Source organism: Kluyveromyces lactis (genome assembly GCF_000002515.2).
Source record: "Kluyveromyces lactis strain NRRL Y-1140 chromosome E complete sequence".
Taxonomy (NCBI): Eukaryota; Fungi; Ascomycota; class Saccharomycetes; order Saccharomycetales; family Saccharomycetaceae; genus Kluyveromyces; species Kluyveromyces lactis.
Window position 1 is genome coordinate 766664 of NC_006041.1, and position 16083 is coordinate 782746.

General features: G+C 38.1%; 10 protein-coding genes across 10 annotated transcripts; 4 read left to right on the plus strand and 6 right to left on the minus strand.

Annotated features, from left to right (window-relative positions):
- Positions 1-214: 214 nt before the first annotated feature.
- Positions 215-1597, minus strand: AVT7 (Avt7p; the record flags this gene model as incomplete). Its single annotated transcript, XM_454335.1, has 1 exon — positions 215-1597. The coding sequence occupies one exon, from the start codon at positions 1595-1597 to the stop codon at positions 215-217; it is 1383 nt and encodes a 460-aa protein (XP_454335.1).
- Positions 1598-2131: 534 nt separating this feature from the next.
- SIW14 (putative tyrosine protein phosphatase SIW14) lies at positions 2132-2956 on the plus strand (the record flags this gene model as incomplete). Its single annotated transcript, XM_454336.1, has 1 exon — positions 2132-2956. The coding sequence occupies one exon, from the start codon at positions 2132-2134 to the stop codon at positions 2954-2956; it is 825 nt and encodes a 274-aa protein (XP_454336.1).
- A 169-nt stretch (positions 2957-3125) lies between these two features.
- Positions 3126-3620, minus strand: AIM19 (Aim19p; the record flags this gene model as incomplete). Its single annotated transcript, XM_454337.1, has 1 exon — positions 3126-3620. The coding sequence occupies one exon, from the start codon at positions 3618-3620 to the stop codon at positions 3126-3128; it is 495 nt and encodes a 164-aa protein (XP_454337.1).
- A 489-nt stretch (positions 3621-4109) lies between these two features.
- Positions 4110-4640, minus strand: HHT2 (histone H3; the record flags this gene model as incomplete). The annotated part of the gene is made up of 1 exon (XM_454338.1): positions 4110-4640. The coding sequence occupies one exon, from the start codon at positions 4638-4640 to the stop codon at positions 4110-4112; it is 531 nt and encodes a 176-aa protein (XP_454338.1).
- Positions 4641-5659: 1019 nt separating this feature from the next.
- Positions 5660-5971, plus strand: HHF2 (histone H4; the record flags this gene model as incomplete). Its single annotated transcript, XM_454743.2, has 1 exon — positions 5660-5971. One exon carries the CDS (start codon positions 5660-5662, stop codon positions 5969-5971), a length of 312 nt encoding a protein of 103 aa, XP_454743.1.
- Positions 5972-6418: 447 nt separating this feature from the next.
- KTR5 (putative mannosyltransferase) lies at positions 6419-7987 on the minus strand (the record flags this gene model as incomplete). Its single annotated transcript, XM_454340.1, has 1 exon — positions 6419-7987. The coding sequence occupies one exon, from the start codon at positions 7985-7987 to the stop codon at positions 6419-6421; it is 1569 nt and encodes a 522-aa protein (XP_454340.1).
- A 434-nt stretch (positions 7988-8421) lies between these two features.
- Positions 8422-9381, minus strand: SDS3 (Sds3p; the record flags this gene model as incomplete). The annotated part of the gene is made up of 1 exon (XM_454341.1): positions 8422-9381. The coding sequence occupies one exon, from the start codon at positions 9379-9381 to the stop codon at positions 8422-8424; it is 960 nt and encodes a 319-aa protein (XP_454341.1).
- A 960-nt stretch (positions 9382-10341) lies between these two features.
- CRZ1 (DNA-binding transcription factor CRZ1) lies at positions 10342-12132 on the plus strand (the record flags this gene model as incomplete). Its single annotated transcript, XM_454342.1, has 1 exon — positions 10342-12132. The coding sequence occupies one exon, from the start codon at positions 10342-10344 to the stop codon at positions 12130-12132; it is 1791 nt and encodes a 596-aa protein (XP_454342.1).
- A 369-nt stretch (positions 12133-12501) lies between these two features.
- SAM50 (SAM complex subunit SAM50) lies at positions 12502-13980 on the plus strand (the record flags this gene model as incomplete). The annotated part of the gene is made up of 1 exon (XM_454343.1): positions 12502-13980. The coding sequence occupies one exon, from the start codon at positions 12502-12504 to the stop codon at positions 13978-13980; it is 1479 nt and encodes a 492-aa protein (XP_454343.1).
- A 132-nt stretch (positions 13981-14112) lies between these two features.
- On the minus strand, positions 14113-15168 carry CAB2 (phosphopantothenate--cysteine ligase CAB2; the record flags this gene model as incomplete). The annotated part of the gene is made up of 1 exon (XM_454344.1): positions 14113-15168. The coding sequence occupies one exon, from the start codon at positions 15166-15168 to the stop codon at positions 14113-14115; it is 1056 nt and encodes a 351-aa protein (XP_454344.1).
- Positions 15169-16083: the final 915 nt, after the last annotated feature.

Below are 16083 nucleotides of genomic sequence, written 5' to 3' on the forward strand. Positions count from 1 at the left end.
CATTACAGACGTTTGTTTATACACTGTTAGTGAAAAGATAAATACCAATGGCTAAGTGTTGCGCCTAAAGTTTAAGACCCAGAAAGCATCAAACAGACGAGGACAGAATATATTACATTTTAATAATTTTATTTAGAAAGCTCCTTGCTCATAATCTAGCCAAGAAAGAATGATTGGAACCATTGAATGATTTAACTGCGAGATGCTGAACTGGTCATACAAAAAGTGTGATATACACACAACTTACCATAATAATAAGACCGTACCAGACTAATGCCAGACTTCCATATCTGTGAGCTTTATCCCATCCTCCGATTCTCTCACCGTTCATCAAAGATTCAGTACCAATTAACTTCCACCCAAATAATCCTGGCAACGTGAATGAAATGGCTGTAGAACCAGTTGCACCAACAAGTGCAAGAACTAAAGCGAATGACTCAACGTTTAGCGCTAGAACGTATAGTACAGCAAGTAAGAAGAAAGTGACAGTCAAAAATCTGGAATCAGGGAATGGGACTGCTTCAGTGCGTTCATCAACCTGATCATCATTATCATCGTCGGTTGCCCTCGGTAGTGATTGGTACGTGTGGACAAATGAAGTGTCATGGGAGGAGCCTAGCTCTTGTTCGAGGTATTCTCTATCAGTATCATCCTCAATTTCCAGGGTAATAGGCCCTATCGTTTCATCTATTTCAGACTTTGTTCCATAGTTCAATTGTAACCAATGGACCATATTGTTCGCCGATATACGGCAAGGATGGAACAACAAGGGAAATGACAAAACAACCATCAGGCCAAGATTGAACCTAGCAAATCTGACAGAGAGCTTATCAGCATCATAGTTTAGTATGACATTTCCCAGAGTTTCTTTTCCGAAAGTCAAATATCCGAACAGCCCCAAGATTATGAAACAGGCGGATGATACTACGATGGAATTGTTTATGATCTTTTTGATATTTGTCATTGAATTTTCCTTCAATTCATTTATTATCGAAAATAGATTCATTGAACCAGTAAATGCAAATACAATAATACTAAATGTCGTCAAGACTCCAGATCTATCCGATATAGAGAACCAATCAACTTTGGGTTTTGGGTAATTTCCGAAGGAATAGCTTCCAATAATCAATAAACCAATGTAACCCAATGCCAACAGACCAATAACACTAGTATATTTCAAGCTATCAAAATGTCTTAATAAAGATAACGGAACGATAATGATTGCTGACAACAATATCCAGTTTGTCCTCGTGCCGCCAAATAACGCTGGGAATAAGTCACCAATTAAGATCAAATAAGAAAGAGCAACCCCAAAACATTGTATGAACATAGCAAAATCAAACAGCAAAGACAGATTAGGATATGTAATAGAACATAAAGTGAAAAAAGAAGAGTGACGTGGATTTAACAATGTCTTTGAGCATTTTGCTAGGATAAATAAGCCGTACCCTGATGTGAATGCAGCCATCAGTATCAAACTAACAGCAAAAAAAACCCCATCACAACGGAAAGCATATGGAATAGCTAATAGGCCTGCGCCGACAATAGTCTTTATAAGGTTTATAGTAGATGATGCAACAGTTCCAGTTGCTGACATAGCTCTTTTAAGGTATATCAACAACTACTTATTATTTTTGTATTCAAAGTGTGAGAGAACAAAACCTAAATTATGATATGATAGTTCTCACCAGTCTAGAAGAAACCCGAACAGCAGTTACAGGTTTGAAGTGACTGTGAATCAACTCTGTAAGCAAATGAATTTATCAATCACAGGCTCCAGCTTTACTCCTTTCAAATTTCTGGATGTCCCAAATTACCTTTACATATCACCCAGTGACTTGGAATTTATTATTTGAATTTCAGTTCCTTTTTCATGTTCCAAAATGCTGAAAAGTAAGACAATTCGAGGAACAAGAATATCAAGATTGTACAAAGGAACCACATGCTTTGAGCTTTATCTGCATAAAAAAAGCCAGCAGCAGGTCTGACTACGGACCTTAAAACTTCTGAATTCGCAAAATTGATCAATTTACTGTTCCAAATTACGAACCTGGGGTTTGACGTGCGAGAAGAACTGTATATTTATGGTTATATCCGTCGTACTGTGAACAAGAAATCTCTCGAAGCACAAATGAGTAATGAAAACGGGAGGCCGAAGGCCCACAGATTGAGAAAACACGGAGGGGATGAGACAGATGCGGACCTTGATTCTGAATTGGAGATGATGGATAAACTCAATATGGCGTCCAGACTAGCCGAGAACAATTTAGCCAAGCTTTTAGATAACGATAAAGACTTATTAAACCGAGTAGAAGAGATAAAAGCGCAATTCCAAGACAGGGCCAAAACACCTTTCAGCGCTGAAGAAGATGTTGATGATATATATGATGCAGATGAGCATGGGGCACGGAGCCGGCAAATCATGTCTGCGCGTTCCGGGACAGGGAACAAGGAAGTAATACCGCCAGAGAATTTTAGTCATGTCTGTGGAGAAATATATCGATCGAGTTTCCCCAGACCAGAAAACTTCGAATTCTTAAGGGACAGACTAAAGTTGAAGAGCATATTGGTGCTTATTCCAGAGGAGTATCCTGCCGAAAATATGAAATTTATGGAAGAGACTGGTATAAAATTGTTTCAAGTTGGAATGAGTGGTAACAAAGAGCCATTTGTAAATATTCCAAGTGATTTATTGACAAAGGCTCTCGAAGTAGTTTTAAACCCAGAAAATCACCCAATTCTAATACACTGCAACAGAGGGAAACATAGAACTGGTTGTTTAGTCGGATGTATTAGAAAGTTACAGAATTGGTCATTGACCATGATCTTTGACGAATACCGTAGATTCGCCTTTCCGAAAGTACGAGCTTTGGATCAACAATTTATAGAGTTGTACGATGATACTGGGATCATAAAGCTGGCCACGGAAAACAACTGGCTATCTGTTGAATGGTGAATTGAATCTCCTCATTGCTGGACCTTTTTTTTTTTTTTTTTGAACAGTGGGTGAATCAATTGAGTCTTCATATCTAAAAGACCAAAATTCCTTATTAACAACTAGAATTGATGTCAACATTCTAGTGTGTGAATATTATGTTCCGAGTTTACTATGTAGTATCATATAACTAAAAAATCCTCATTCTTAAAAAAAAAAGCGTCATGGTGCGCTTTTTGATATGTCTGATTCCGTCTATTGGAATCCCGATGCAACAAACCTTTCTACCATACAATGCAGCGCTACTGGCAGAAACGGTCGTCAACAGCAAAGGCCAAACCTTACCATAACGCAATGCCTTAACAGATCCACGGCCACCAACTAACAAGTATAAAGAGTTCCATGCAGCCAAGAAACCAGTTCCTGATTCTAAGTCCCCATCGTAAATCATAAATCCACCGATGGCATTAGCTAAACCAAACATTAAGGAAAGCGTCTTTGTAGGTCCAAAGTATCTAGGTCTAGTGAAAGCTGAAAACATCGATTGTTTCTGAGCCATAACGGACACTGGTGTTTGAGTGGCCGGAGACACTACTGGAGTAGTTATCAACATGGCACCATTAAGCCATGCTAAATAGGGTGTTTGAGACCATTGGTATATATCGCTCAGTTCAGTGCCAGACATTAGTAGATATTCGTTCGTTGGTTTCGGTCAGGACTATAGTATCTATGACCCTGAAATTACCAAGTAAATGTGAAAGCTATAGATTCCACAAGTACTAGAATAGAGTTATCTTTATATGCTATATCTGCTATATATCCTTGTATTTTTTTTTTTATCGTAATTGCATTAAAGTTAAGTAGAGGTCTTTAATTTCATACAGACTTAAATTTCGAAGTTCCACAACAATAGCAAACTTCGCACAACTCAAGAGTTTCTCTGCAGAGAGAGAAAAGTAAAGGATTGAAATGAAAACCCTTCTACTACTGCCGCAGCTAATGCAATTTCTAAGAATAACGCTCGTTTGAATCTTTTTATTTCATATATTTGATCTGTTTAATGTTACATGGTTAGCCGTGAAAAGCCTGGATAAAGACTAAGTATACAATACTCTCTAAATAATAAAAAAAGTGAAACCTGGTAGCGGAAGAAGAGGAGAGGATAATGATAAAATTATGATCTTTCACCTCTCAATCTTCTAGCCAACTTGATGTCCTTCTTTTGAATAGTGACTCTCTTAGCATGAATAGCAGCCAAGTTAGTGTCTTCGAACAAAGAGACCAAGTAGGCTTCGACGGATTCCTGCAAAGCACCGATAGCAGAAGATTGGAATCTCAAGTCAGTCTTGAAATCTTGAGCAATTTCTCTGACCAATCTTTGGAATGGCAACTTTCTGATCAAAAGTTCAGTAGATTTTTGGAATCTTCTAATTTCTCTCAAGGCAACGGTACCTGGCTTATATCTGTGAGGCTTCTTGACACCACCAGTTGATGGTGCGGACTTTCTGGCAGCCTTGGAGGCTAATTGCTTTCTTGGTGCTTTACCACCAGTGGACTTTCTTGCTGTTTGCTTGGTTCTGGCCATTGTGTTTGGTTTGTGTTGGTTATGAGTACAACAACTGTAATATGAAACAATATAATGAATAAGATAATTTACTACAAAGATAGCACTCTGTATATAGGATTTATTTTTAACAAACTTCATAAATCAGAGAACTAACACAGAGGAAAAAACAACTCTTTATATAAGAAATATGAAATACAGCAACAGTATGATAAGGCAAGAATTAACAACTGCATCCAGTTGGCCCAAAACCCCACGATAACAGTTGTAACCCGCCAAAAAAAAAAGAAAAAAATAGTATGAGAGATATAGTCATTCTCACCGTTTCTCAACGGAGCACAAAACGTTTACAAATCAGGAGGTGAAATGACTTGAATCAGACCGGTACAGCAATTTCGTCATATGCTGCGAAATTATCAGAATGGCTATAGTCTGTCTTTTTCTCCGTTTACGATTACTTCACTGCATAGAAATTCAGTAGGCGACCACAGCGAAGCTGTGGTCACAGTTTCAGTCCAAATTTCCCTTACCACGAACTTTTGGCTTAGTGGGTTAGAATCACGGTAACACAGACACAACAACCTTAACGTTCGTGCCTCTGTCCGTGTGCTAAAAAGCTTACATAGGATCTGCATAAAGAACCATAATGGGAAATTTTCACTCAATCGTCGTGCTGAAAGCTGCGCCCGAACGTAACAGCACGGCATACGCGAAAAGGAAATTTTGGTTTTCGTTTTTCATTTTTTTTGTTCGCTGTTGGCAATGTGCATAACGTGCCCGCGACACCATACTGAAATGTAGGTGGTATTGGCTCGGGAAACGGTGCGAAATTTACGGTCGACACTTTGCGATTCCAGTGCGGTCATGCCAGCACCTACTCTCCCAGAAACACCTCCCTATCGGATCTTTTTTTTTTTTGCTAACTTTTCTTTACTGATTTCTCTCCTGCCTGTCTCCAAGCACAATGTTATGCCGTCATCTATTTAATATATAAAGGATACACTTCTACTATATTAATTCTCATCCTCTTGTGGGTTATTTTCTTGAACTGTTTTCTGTATGTTTCCTTATTTCTTATTCCCTTGTTGTTATTTATTTCTTGTCTGTTCATATATTCATTATAGGAATCGTCAAACAAACATATATACAACAATCAAACAATGTCCGGTAGAGGTAAAGGTGGTAAAGGTCTAGGTAAAGGTGGTGCCAAGCGTCACAGAAAGATTCTTAGAGATAACATTCAAGGTATCACTAAGCCAGCTATCAGAAGATTAGCAAGAAGAGGTGGTGTTAAGCGTATCTCCGGTTTAATCTACGAAGAAGTCCGTAACGTTTTAAAGACTTTCTTGGAATCTGTCATCAGAGATGCTGTCACTTACACTGAACACGCCAAGAGAAAGACTGTCACTTCTTTGGATGTCGTCTACGCCTTGAAGAGACAAGGTAGAACCTTGTATGGTTTCGGTGGTTAATCAACTTAAAGGGAAAAACGGAATATTGTGGCTATCGTGTATATTCATTCGGTCACGTGCATTCGATATCTTCTCTTTTTAAGTCTGTTTTCTTTCATCAAAAAAATAAAAGCTGTTCCGCTCTCACAGTGACACAATTTTTCTGAGCATGGAATGAATCTTCCATCCGATGATCAGTTCGAACAGGGGTTCACTTATGTATACTCTTTTTATTAATGCGTTCTTGATATGACAGGGACTGTTAATCAGAAACATCTTCCTGTTTTTACCTAAAGTATCTAACGCGTGTGTGTATTATTACTAAATAAATATAATTTCTTATTGAAATATAAATTCGAATCAATTGGTATTTTTCAAAAGTTTATGGAACTGCAAATGTAGGATGCAGCTCAATTTTAATGCATATGCTCTTCTGGTACCTTTAATAGATATTAACGTATATATCTATTAATTATTATTCTTCGCAAAATGTCTTTTGTAGTCATTAGCGAGTGCTACTTTTAATTCTGCTGCATTAAACGGTAGTAGGGATTCTTCTCGCGATGGAGAATCGCTCACTAGGTCGAACCATTGCATGAGGCATTGGTGCGATGTATCCTCCACATCTATAATATCGGGGCATTGGCATCTGCATCCACTTCCTGTATCCCAACCATCGTCTATTTTGCCAGTCTTGAAATATTGTAACGCTTTCTCTTTTACACTCATCCTAGATGACTCTCTTTCGAATATTTCTGTGTATTTTGACGATTCCACATATGGTAATTGCTTTCCCTCTTTGTTGTTGGGGCAGTGTACGATTGTAGTATGTTGATATCCGATATCTCTGAAATAATGGATGTCTTCTGCATTCAATGTTAAGGCCAAACCTAACGAATGCACAGGCGCATCCCCCCATCTTTCTTGCCAGAATCCACCCCACGACTCAAGGTATTCGAAATACTTGTTGTATACTTCATTATCAAATACATCAACTCTAGCAATTTCGAAATTGGACCAAAAATGACATAAATTGTACTCTTCTTGGTCAAATTTGTCTTCAACGACAGGAACTTTCCTCCTGACCCTATGAGCAATTTCTTGTATTAGCTCGTCATCTATGACTTTTTCTCTTGCCCAATTCTTCTTCAAATAGTCAATCAGAAATTCGTGGGTCATTTCTTCGTTCAATTCTTCTAGTTCATTGACAAAGGAATTTAAATAATCATCTCCGAGTAAAACGTTTCTATTCTTAATAAAGGCTTTCCACAGTGATCCGAGTTTGATATCGTTTTGCTTGATGAAACTTCTGGTTGCTCTAAATAAGTTCGGCACAGTCCAATATATTTCTTTGATAAAAATTGTGAAACCGTATTTCTTTCCTGCCTTCTTCATTTCAAAGAATGGATCATAAGTTAGATCACAGAAGAATTCCACATCTGGTTCAATACGCCAGTACCACTCGTATTGCCTAACTGCAGGGTGTTTATAGAAGAGTCCGGAATAAAATCTGCACATCTTATGGTATGAAACCATATTCCCATACATAATTCCACGATCACCCTGGGATTCAACGTAATGCTGAAATAGTGGAGTGTTCTCCTTAGGGAAATTCCATGAGGACTCATCTACAAGGGCAAACGTTATGTTGGCAGTTGTTAATGATCGGACTCTTTCTTGAAATTCATCAGTGAATGGTTCGTTGTTCATAAAAACGTACGGATATTGGAACCATTGATTGAATCTTCTTTCCACAGATCTCATAGTGTGAATTACCCCATCCAGCTCCTCGTTTCTTGTTAACATCACAAATGTGGCATTCTGTCGTTCATATTTTTTGTGATTTAGATATTCTGCAGTATCCACACACCCTTCAAAGAAGGGATGTTCCTTCTTAGAGGCGCGATCCGCTGAGGAGTAGACTACAGCATCTTCCCATATTGCAGCTTCTTCCGTTCGCACAATATGGTGTACACCAACACAAATTAGAAGTGCAATTGTTATCACTATCAGTAGCTTTCTGGTTCTATTCCTCATGAGATAAGATGGAAACTATCAGTAATCATGCAAAAAAAAGTGGAAAAGATGAATGTGTACGTCCCAATAGTTGAAGATGAAAGAATGAGGTTTTATACTAATATTCTTGGTACTTTAATCGACTGTTGAGTTTATGTTTATAAATGGATCGCGTATTGCGCATAAATCATCGTCAATAGATAACTGAAATATCAAAATTCAGATTCTGTTCACTTTTTTGTGCATACATTAAAAAATACGCAGTATTATAAAGTAGTAGTATTACACATGAGATACACTAAAAATACAAGGTATAAGACTGACAATAACGGATAGTATTTGGGACCTAAGCAGTTTGGGAAATATTGGATGACAGAAAAAAAAAACTGGTAACATTTTAGTTTCTTCACTTGTACCCCAGACCAGATTTACAAGATAAATCCAACTATTGATATTCATTTGAATGGGGCTGGTACTTGGCCCGTTAGCTTTCTTATCAAAGATATATCATCAGTAACCTCATCCGGAGTTAAAGATTGAAGAATAGGAGCGCTTTTTGTCGAAAGTCTTTGGTGACCTCGACCCATCTTCTTTTCCTTTTCCTTTTCCTTTCCGAACAATAAAGCCTGTAATTCTGATGAATCGCTCAGATATTGCATCGACTCTGCATCGCTATTAGTATTGCTTGATTTCCCGCTTCCGTTTGCAGGTGTAATGTTTGCAGGAGTTTGAGCTCTATTCTGATTAGTAGCAGCACGCCTACGCAATGACCTCCTATCGGTAGTATTACCAGTCTCATTGCCACTTTCTGTTTGGCTGACATCGTTCGGTGACGAATCCCAAGCCGAAAAATTGGCTGAATTTTGAGTTGAGCTTCTAGTCTGCTTCTGGAATTTCCCTCGAGAATAATCCATCGAATAAGACTGTGTGTTTGCTACATCCAGAAGTAGCCGTTCCTCTTGCAATTTCTTGATAGTTTTCTGTAGGGATTCATACAACATCTCTTTGCACAATTTGATCATCCTTTCATGTTCTTGCTTGGCTTTTTCAATATCTTCTTGGAACTCTACTTTGGACCTGTAAATCCGGTACTCTTCGAAAAGCCTGAGCCTAACTAATTCCAAATCCCTATCTTCTTCAAGATCCCTCAATTTCCTCAGAAATTCAGGGTTATTCCCCTGATGCAGCGTCGTTAAATCTGTCTGTAACAGAGTCAACCTATCCCTATAATGCACATCTTTATCCTTTGCAAACGACGTTCTTATCTTTCCCACTTTCCCTTCAAACTGTAATCGCTTCTTATCCTTCCTACTCAAATCCTGCCCAACACCTGCGGGAATAGCACCCCCATTCTGTTTCGCTCCTTGACCTTTCTTCACACCGCTGCTCATCATAGAATATTGTACTTCATCCATGTTCCTCGGGGGGAGAAGCTGTATTTACTGCAAAAGCTGATATAATTGTTAAAGTGAAACCAGAAAAACTCTCCGGTATCGTTTCTTACCAATTATCCTGTGAAATTACTAACACAGAATAAAAAATTACAATTGAAAACGTTAACACAACGAGTTAATGTGCTGCTCGTTACATGTATCGTGCAACGTATGAGCTGGGTACAAATTATGTACAAATTATGTATAAAGTATGTACAAAGTACAACTGCTTAAGCTGCTCTGATTTAAAAAAAAAAAAAAAAAAATAATAATAATCAAATGAGACAAACAAGAAAATGCCATGCTTCTGCCGTTCGAACCTCAATGCTCCCATAACACTGATTTATTCATTGCAAGTATCACCATTTTCTTTTTTAAATTTTTTATGTTCCGTTTTCCATCTCATTTCCCCGCAGAAAAGTCGCAGCTTCAGATAAGAAAAGCTTAAAGCTGGCCGGTATAAGTGCAGGCTTTAAGTGTGTTGAAAGTTTTTAAAGGCTTTGAACTTTTGGCAATTTTGGTAAAGAAAAGGGAAAATTCCCAAAAAAAAAAAAAGTAAGTTAAGTTATAATATAATGACGATGTGATTTTTTTTTTGTTAGGTGAATAGAAGTGAAATAGTGAGACTAATTCAGAGATAAAACAGTGGTACGCAGCCTGTGATACACATCAGTGTTGTGTGTTATTAGTACAGATAAATCGCTGAATTTTGCGGTGCTTTGAACTACCCCTAATATTCTAATACTTTAAATTTCGACGTTATAAGTGTGTCGATTTTATAAAGCTCTTCTTTTCAGTCTTTCCAGTTCATAGGAAAGAAAGAACAGAGAACAGAGTTTTCGAAAAACATATTGGTTTCCCCTTTGGATATAATATTACCTGACTTTGAGACTTGTATTCCGAGTTGTTTTTGTTGTTTTTTTTTTTGACTGAGAGAACAGTATGGATATTGACGATTATTTGAATGTCGATAGTCCCAGTGACATCGGTGCGAATGTACTGTTAAATCCGGAAGATTCTGACAATTCTCGAGGGTCGAAGGTTGCGCCTGGTTTCAATGCGATGAATAATAGTAGGAAATGTGGTGTCAAGCTGTCTGACTTCGGTGGTGATATACTGTCAGGTTTTAAGGAGTTTGGGTTCAGTGTCGCGAATTCCTTTTCGAAAGAAACTGGTGATAATAACAAAAACGCACCTTCAATCCCTAGTCTTAGTATAAATGGTGTCCTGGCTCACGATATGCTTAATCGCAGTGTGAAAAGTAACGCCCAGCTTCAGCAGCCACCTAGCGTCAACCGTAACAACGGTAGAAATGCTAATAAATATGTGTCACATGAATTGAATATACCAAACACAGATCCATCTTTTTTGTTCCCTGCCTTGTCCACTAATGAGACTGACAATTTGGATACTGTGTCGTCGGCATCTAACTCACCATATATTTACCCATCAGATGCAATCTCACCAAGTACTGGGTACCTTGCTCTGGATAGCGATGTGGATGAGTTGCTTAGCGTTCATTCAGACTTATCCGATGTTTCCAAAGAGTACCAGTACATTTCAAATTTATCGGAATTACAAGAATTGACAGGCAACGTTAATGATCCTTTGCCTGATTATGTTGATAGTCAATTCAGCCAGTTGCAAGAATTGACTAACCTGGCGGGTCAATCTAATCATAATACTCAGGTGGAAGATTTACCGATGCCACGGATAAGAGTCGATAATACCAATGTGACTCCACCAAGAATCAAAATTGAACAGTTTGAAAGCGCGTCGAACTCTTCCAGACCTGTACCCACTGTAGGTACAGTGACAAGTACTTTTGATACTACTCATTCAGAGCTGTCGACTCCTTCCACTGCATCATTTGGGTTCAATAATTCTCATCAGATGTTCTTAGATGCTACAAAAAACAATGATAGCCACAATAATAATGCACAGGATACTCAGTCTACGTTAGATATGTCAGAACAAGTATCTCTACAGAATGCACTGTCATTGCAACATGATTTACTTTCGGTTACTACACTTCAAGGCAGACTCCCGTTAGAAAATGACAATATTTCAGATACCTTTGATAAGATGCTTGAAGGACGAAGAAATAGAAATAGATCGCATTCTAGGTCACACTCTAGATCACGTTCGACATCGAGAAAGTCTATTTCTACAAGGTCCTTGTCTCCAGATGAACGTGCCCGTTCTCTTAGTAGAGATCGGGAACATCTTTTGAAACTTGGAGGCAAAGTTCCTAATACTGAGGATAAACCAAAAGATAATGGCGAGTCAACTTTGAACTTGATTGGGACTACAAAGAAAAAACAAGCTCAAAAACATCCGGCAGTTTATGCATGTGATATCTGCGATAAAAAATTCACCAGGCCTTATAATCTCAAGTCACATCTACGATCACATACGGACGAGAGACCTTATGTGTGTTCCGTTTGCGGTAAAGCATTTGCTAGAATGCATGACAAAAATCGTCATGAGGATCTTCATACAGGTAAAAGAAGATATGTCTGTGGAGGTATATTGAAGAACGGTAATTCCTGGGGCTGTGGTAAGAAGTTTGCCAGAAGTGATGCCCTAGGTAGACATTTCAAGACAGAACTGGGTAAAAAGTGTATTTTACCGTTGTATGAAGAAGCCGAATTGGAAAAGAAGGCTAATGAAGCTTCACAAACAGCAGATGCCGGCGGTTCAGGTAAGAGCAGAACTGATGGAAGCATATGACATTCCAATAGTGTCCGCTTACTCTAATAATACAAATGCCATTCTTTCGCTTAAACTGTGTCATTAAATGTGCTTTTTTGCCACTAATTCGAATCTTTTCCCAAGTTATACATAGGTACTCTCATTAGTGTCTCCTACTTGTTTTCTAATAGCACAAATTGCGCATATATAATGCATTGTAATATCTTTTGTAACATTATTATCTACTTTTTTTGTTTTCATTTACAGAATATATTATGAGAGAGTTCTTAATGAAAAATGTAAACTTTACACCATTGAACAAAGCAGATATATTTGCAGTTGATACTACTGAAAAAGAAGAACCATCCGGTTTGACCAGTTACTCTAATTTGTTAGCAATTGACCTCAATGGAAAACCTAATTCATGAGCCATCAGGCTTGGAAGACAGGGTTCATAATGGCGATAATGGGAAGGATTTGATCACCGCCGAAGAGCAGTTCTTACAAAATCAGCAGGAAAATTACTTACTAGATCTATTCCAAAAGAATAAGCACACACCTATCCATGTGTCCCAAGTTGTTCTCAATGGGGCAGAACAAGTCCGAGATGATGTTATACAGAGTTACCTTTCTGAGACAATTAATAAAGCAGATACTTTTGAACAATTGTGCAAGTATTCGGATTGGTTTCATTATAAAATGGTCGGTAACGGAATGGTAGAATCAGTATCGCAAAGTTTGGATAGCAGGGGTAGTTATCCTGTTCAGATATCACAAAGGGACTATGGAAACCTAAATTTTCCTTCTTCTGGACCAGAAACATTATCGGTAATTGACGTAGTTCCAATTATCCAATTACATCCAATAAAAAGATTCAGTGCGAAAACAGGAACAAACATTGGTAATGGGGAAGGTGACGGTTATATTCAATTCCAGTTAAGGAATATGTTCAATGCTGGTGAAAAACTAACGTTTGATGCTACCAAAGGTACAAAGACACATTCGTCTTATTTATTGAATTATTTCCAGCCTTTACAATCACCATGGTGGGTTAGTGATACAACTGTGTTCAAAAACGCACGTCAGTTGGGACATTGTGAATTATTTCTCAGAGGTATTGCTAGTGGTATTAAAAGTGGATACTTGCATGATGGCGCCGTAAACCATGAATGGCGTTGGGAAAGCTTACTCAGGAGCTGTGACGTGAGATCCGATTTTGCATCGTCCCATTTACTGTTTTCTGCAGGAGATGACGTTAAGCATTCGGTAGTTCACTCAATAACCAGAGATACGAGAGATAATATCATTGCTCCAAGCAGTGGCCAAATGTGGAAGTTTATCAACGAAGTGAGCTTAGGGAAATTTTGGAAGACAAACTTGGAGTACAATTTCACCAAGAGCTGGTTCAACAGGAACTTTATAACCATGAGTTCCACCGTGAAAGCAGGATATATACACAATTTTCATGCCAAGACATATCCCTTGCACCTCGCTGATAAATTCTATAATGGAGGGAGTAACGATGTTAGAAGTTTCCAGTTGATGGGATTGGGGCCAAAGGACATCTATGATTATGTTGGTGGTGACACATCTCTATCATATGGATTAAGCCTGTTTAGTCGACTACCCTTTAAGAGGTTTTATGATTCAAATTTCAGACTGCATTTGTTCTTTAATGGTGGAAGACTCATAAACCGTAACAATGCAAATACAACAGATACGCTAATGCAAATGCTTTCACAGCACTCATTGTCGACTGGTTTTGGTTTAGTATTCAGACATCCGGTTGCAAGGTTCGAACTTAACTTCACGGTACCAATTACTGCACATACATCCGACGCTACTAGAAAGGGTTTCCAGTATGGTATCGGAATCTCTTTCCTATAACTTTACCGATAATTAATGATCCATAAATCATGAAATATAAAATTAGTTAAAAGGAATACAGGTTACAATGTAAACCCCATATTAATGACTACATAACGGTATGGTAAAATAATACGTAAAAATGAGAACTTTTCATTGTTTCCCAGTTTTCCTCCATGCATCATGTCTCTTGACGATTTCTTGTACGATCAGCTTTTCAATGTTTTTATGATCATCAGTGATTCTTATCCAGTCACCATCGCGGTTTTGTTCCGAAACGAAAACCACTTCTTTGTTTCTTGTTTGCAATAGATTACCTATCACTAACTGGTGGTTATAACGGTCCAAAGCCTGATGAGCTTTATGAATTAAAAGGTTGTTATCCGTTTCTAGTTTAAAAGAGATTATCATTGCTTGAGTGGCCCAAGATTCAACCAATCTCCTTAAAAATTTGGGCACAGGATCAAGATTTACTATTAATTTCCCGCCAACTGTTGTAGAGCTTTGGTTTCCGTCATTCAGTGATTGGTTAGCTTCTTGCGATTGAATCTTGTGTTGTGGTAACCTTGAATATGGAACGAAAAAGTCCGACACGGCAGCCGCAAGGTAGAACAAACATCCGCTGTTATTCATCAAAGCGGCAATTGTCTTCAAAGACCACAAGTACTGGTTCACCGTTGTAAACGGCAACATCAACAACTTCTTTTCCTTGTATATGAACTGGTCATAGTCACGTTTATTTTGAAGTATCAAGTCCTTATACTTTGGTGAAATACTCCCATCCTCATCAAAATAATCCAAGAAACAAGTTTCTGTATTATGAATGAAAGGCCTGTTGAATGGAGTCAAAGAAAACTCCCTATGGAGGAATATCACAGAGTACCCATTGAATAAGAACTGCTCTGCACTAGATGCACCACGAGTTCCTGCCGAAAAATTATCGATGAAGCGAACTGTATTGTTTTCTAAGGGAACCGTAGTACCACCAGACGTCACCAGAACAATTTTCTCGCGACCTTGAGACTTCTGATACTCTATGAACTGTGTAGCCTCCGTTAACAAATCGTCCATGTACACAGGTCTGGGATTTGTTCTGAAATAGTTGTCCTCATCGCTCAGATGAGCAATTGGCAAAGCAGTTTCATCGACGGTACGGTCAATGGCCTTTGAAACCTCTGTAATCGATGTATGAATCCTTCTTCCAGTCATTATTCTAACGGCTCAATGCATACACAGTCTCAGTATATATCCCAGTATATAAACACTTTTTACTTCCATCAAGTGTTCATTACTTGTAACATTCCTATAGTAATGTAAGTGACTAATATATGATCATTTCAGTTTCTCCAAAGTTGACATGACATGAGTAGGTAGCTCAGGATTAAGGTTTTCCAACGTCCTGATACTAGCAAATTTTCGACAGTAAAATCAAATTTTCATTTTTCTATGCCGTAATGGCTTACCGGTCAACAAAACGCTATCCACTGTTCTGGTGGCTCCCCAATTCGAATCTCGTCAGTACCATACCAGTTCACCTCCAAAAGCATTCACCAATTTGCTTTTCTTATCACTATATACGAACCCAATACATCGCTCTCTTGTAAATAACAAGAAAAAAGCCAGGAAAAAAAAAACAAAACGCATCTTTCAGGTCGAACCTACACCGCGTTCTGAGTACTGTTAGAAATAAACGCTCTAGAAATTTTTCCTGCGTTTTCCTGTCCTGTTTTCCATTCGATTTCACAGAAACTCACAGTCGTGAAAATATGAAATGCTGGCGAAAACCCAGATTTTTTCACAGATTTGGAAATTGATATTTGGAAGGAAAAAAGATTCGAAGGTTTTCATTTCAATTAACATTTTGAGACACCCATTGGTAGAATTCGTGTTTATGATCTCAATTTGATATAAACCCTCTGTGTACTATTACTTGGAAGGCGATTTCAGAGTCATTAATAGCTTAAGTTTATACCCGAGGTGCCAGAAAGGATAGAGTTCTATTCTACATTGCAATTGTAACCTTTTTTATTGTTTTATTCTTTTAATCTAAGTGTGTTAAAGAAGAGATCTACATTCACTCACTCACGTATACCAGTTTATTCACTCGAGGAAGATATTGATTTA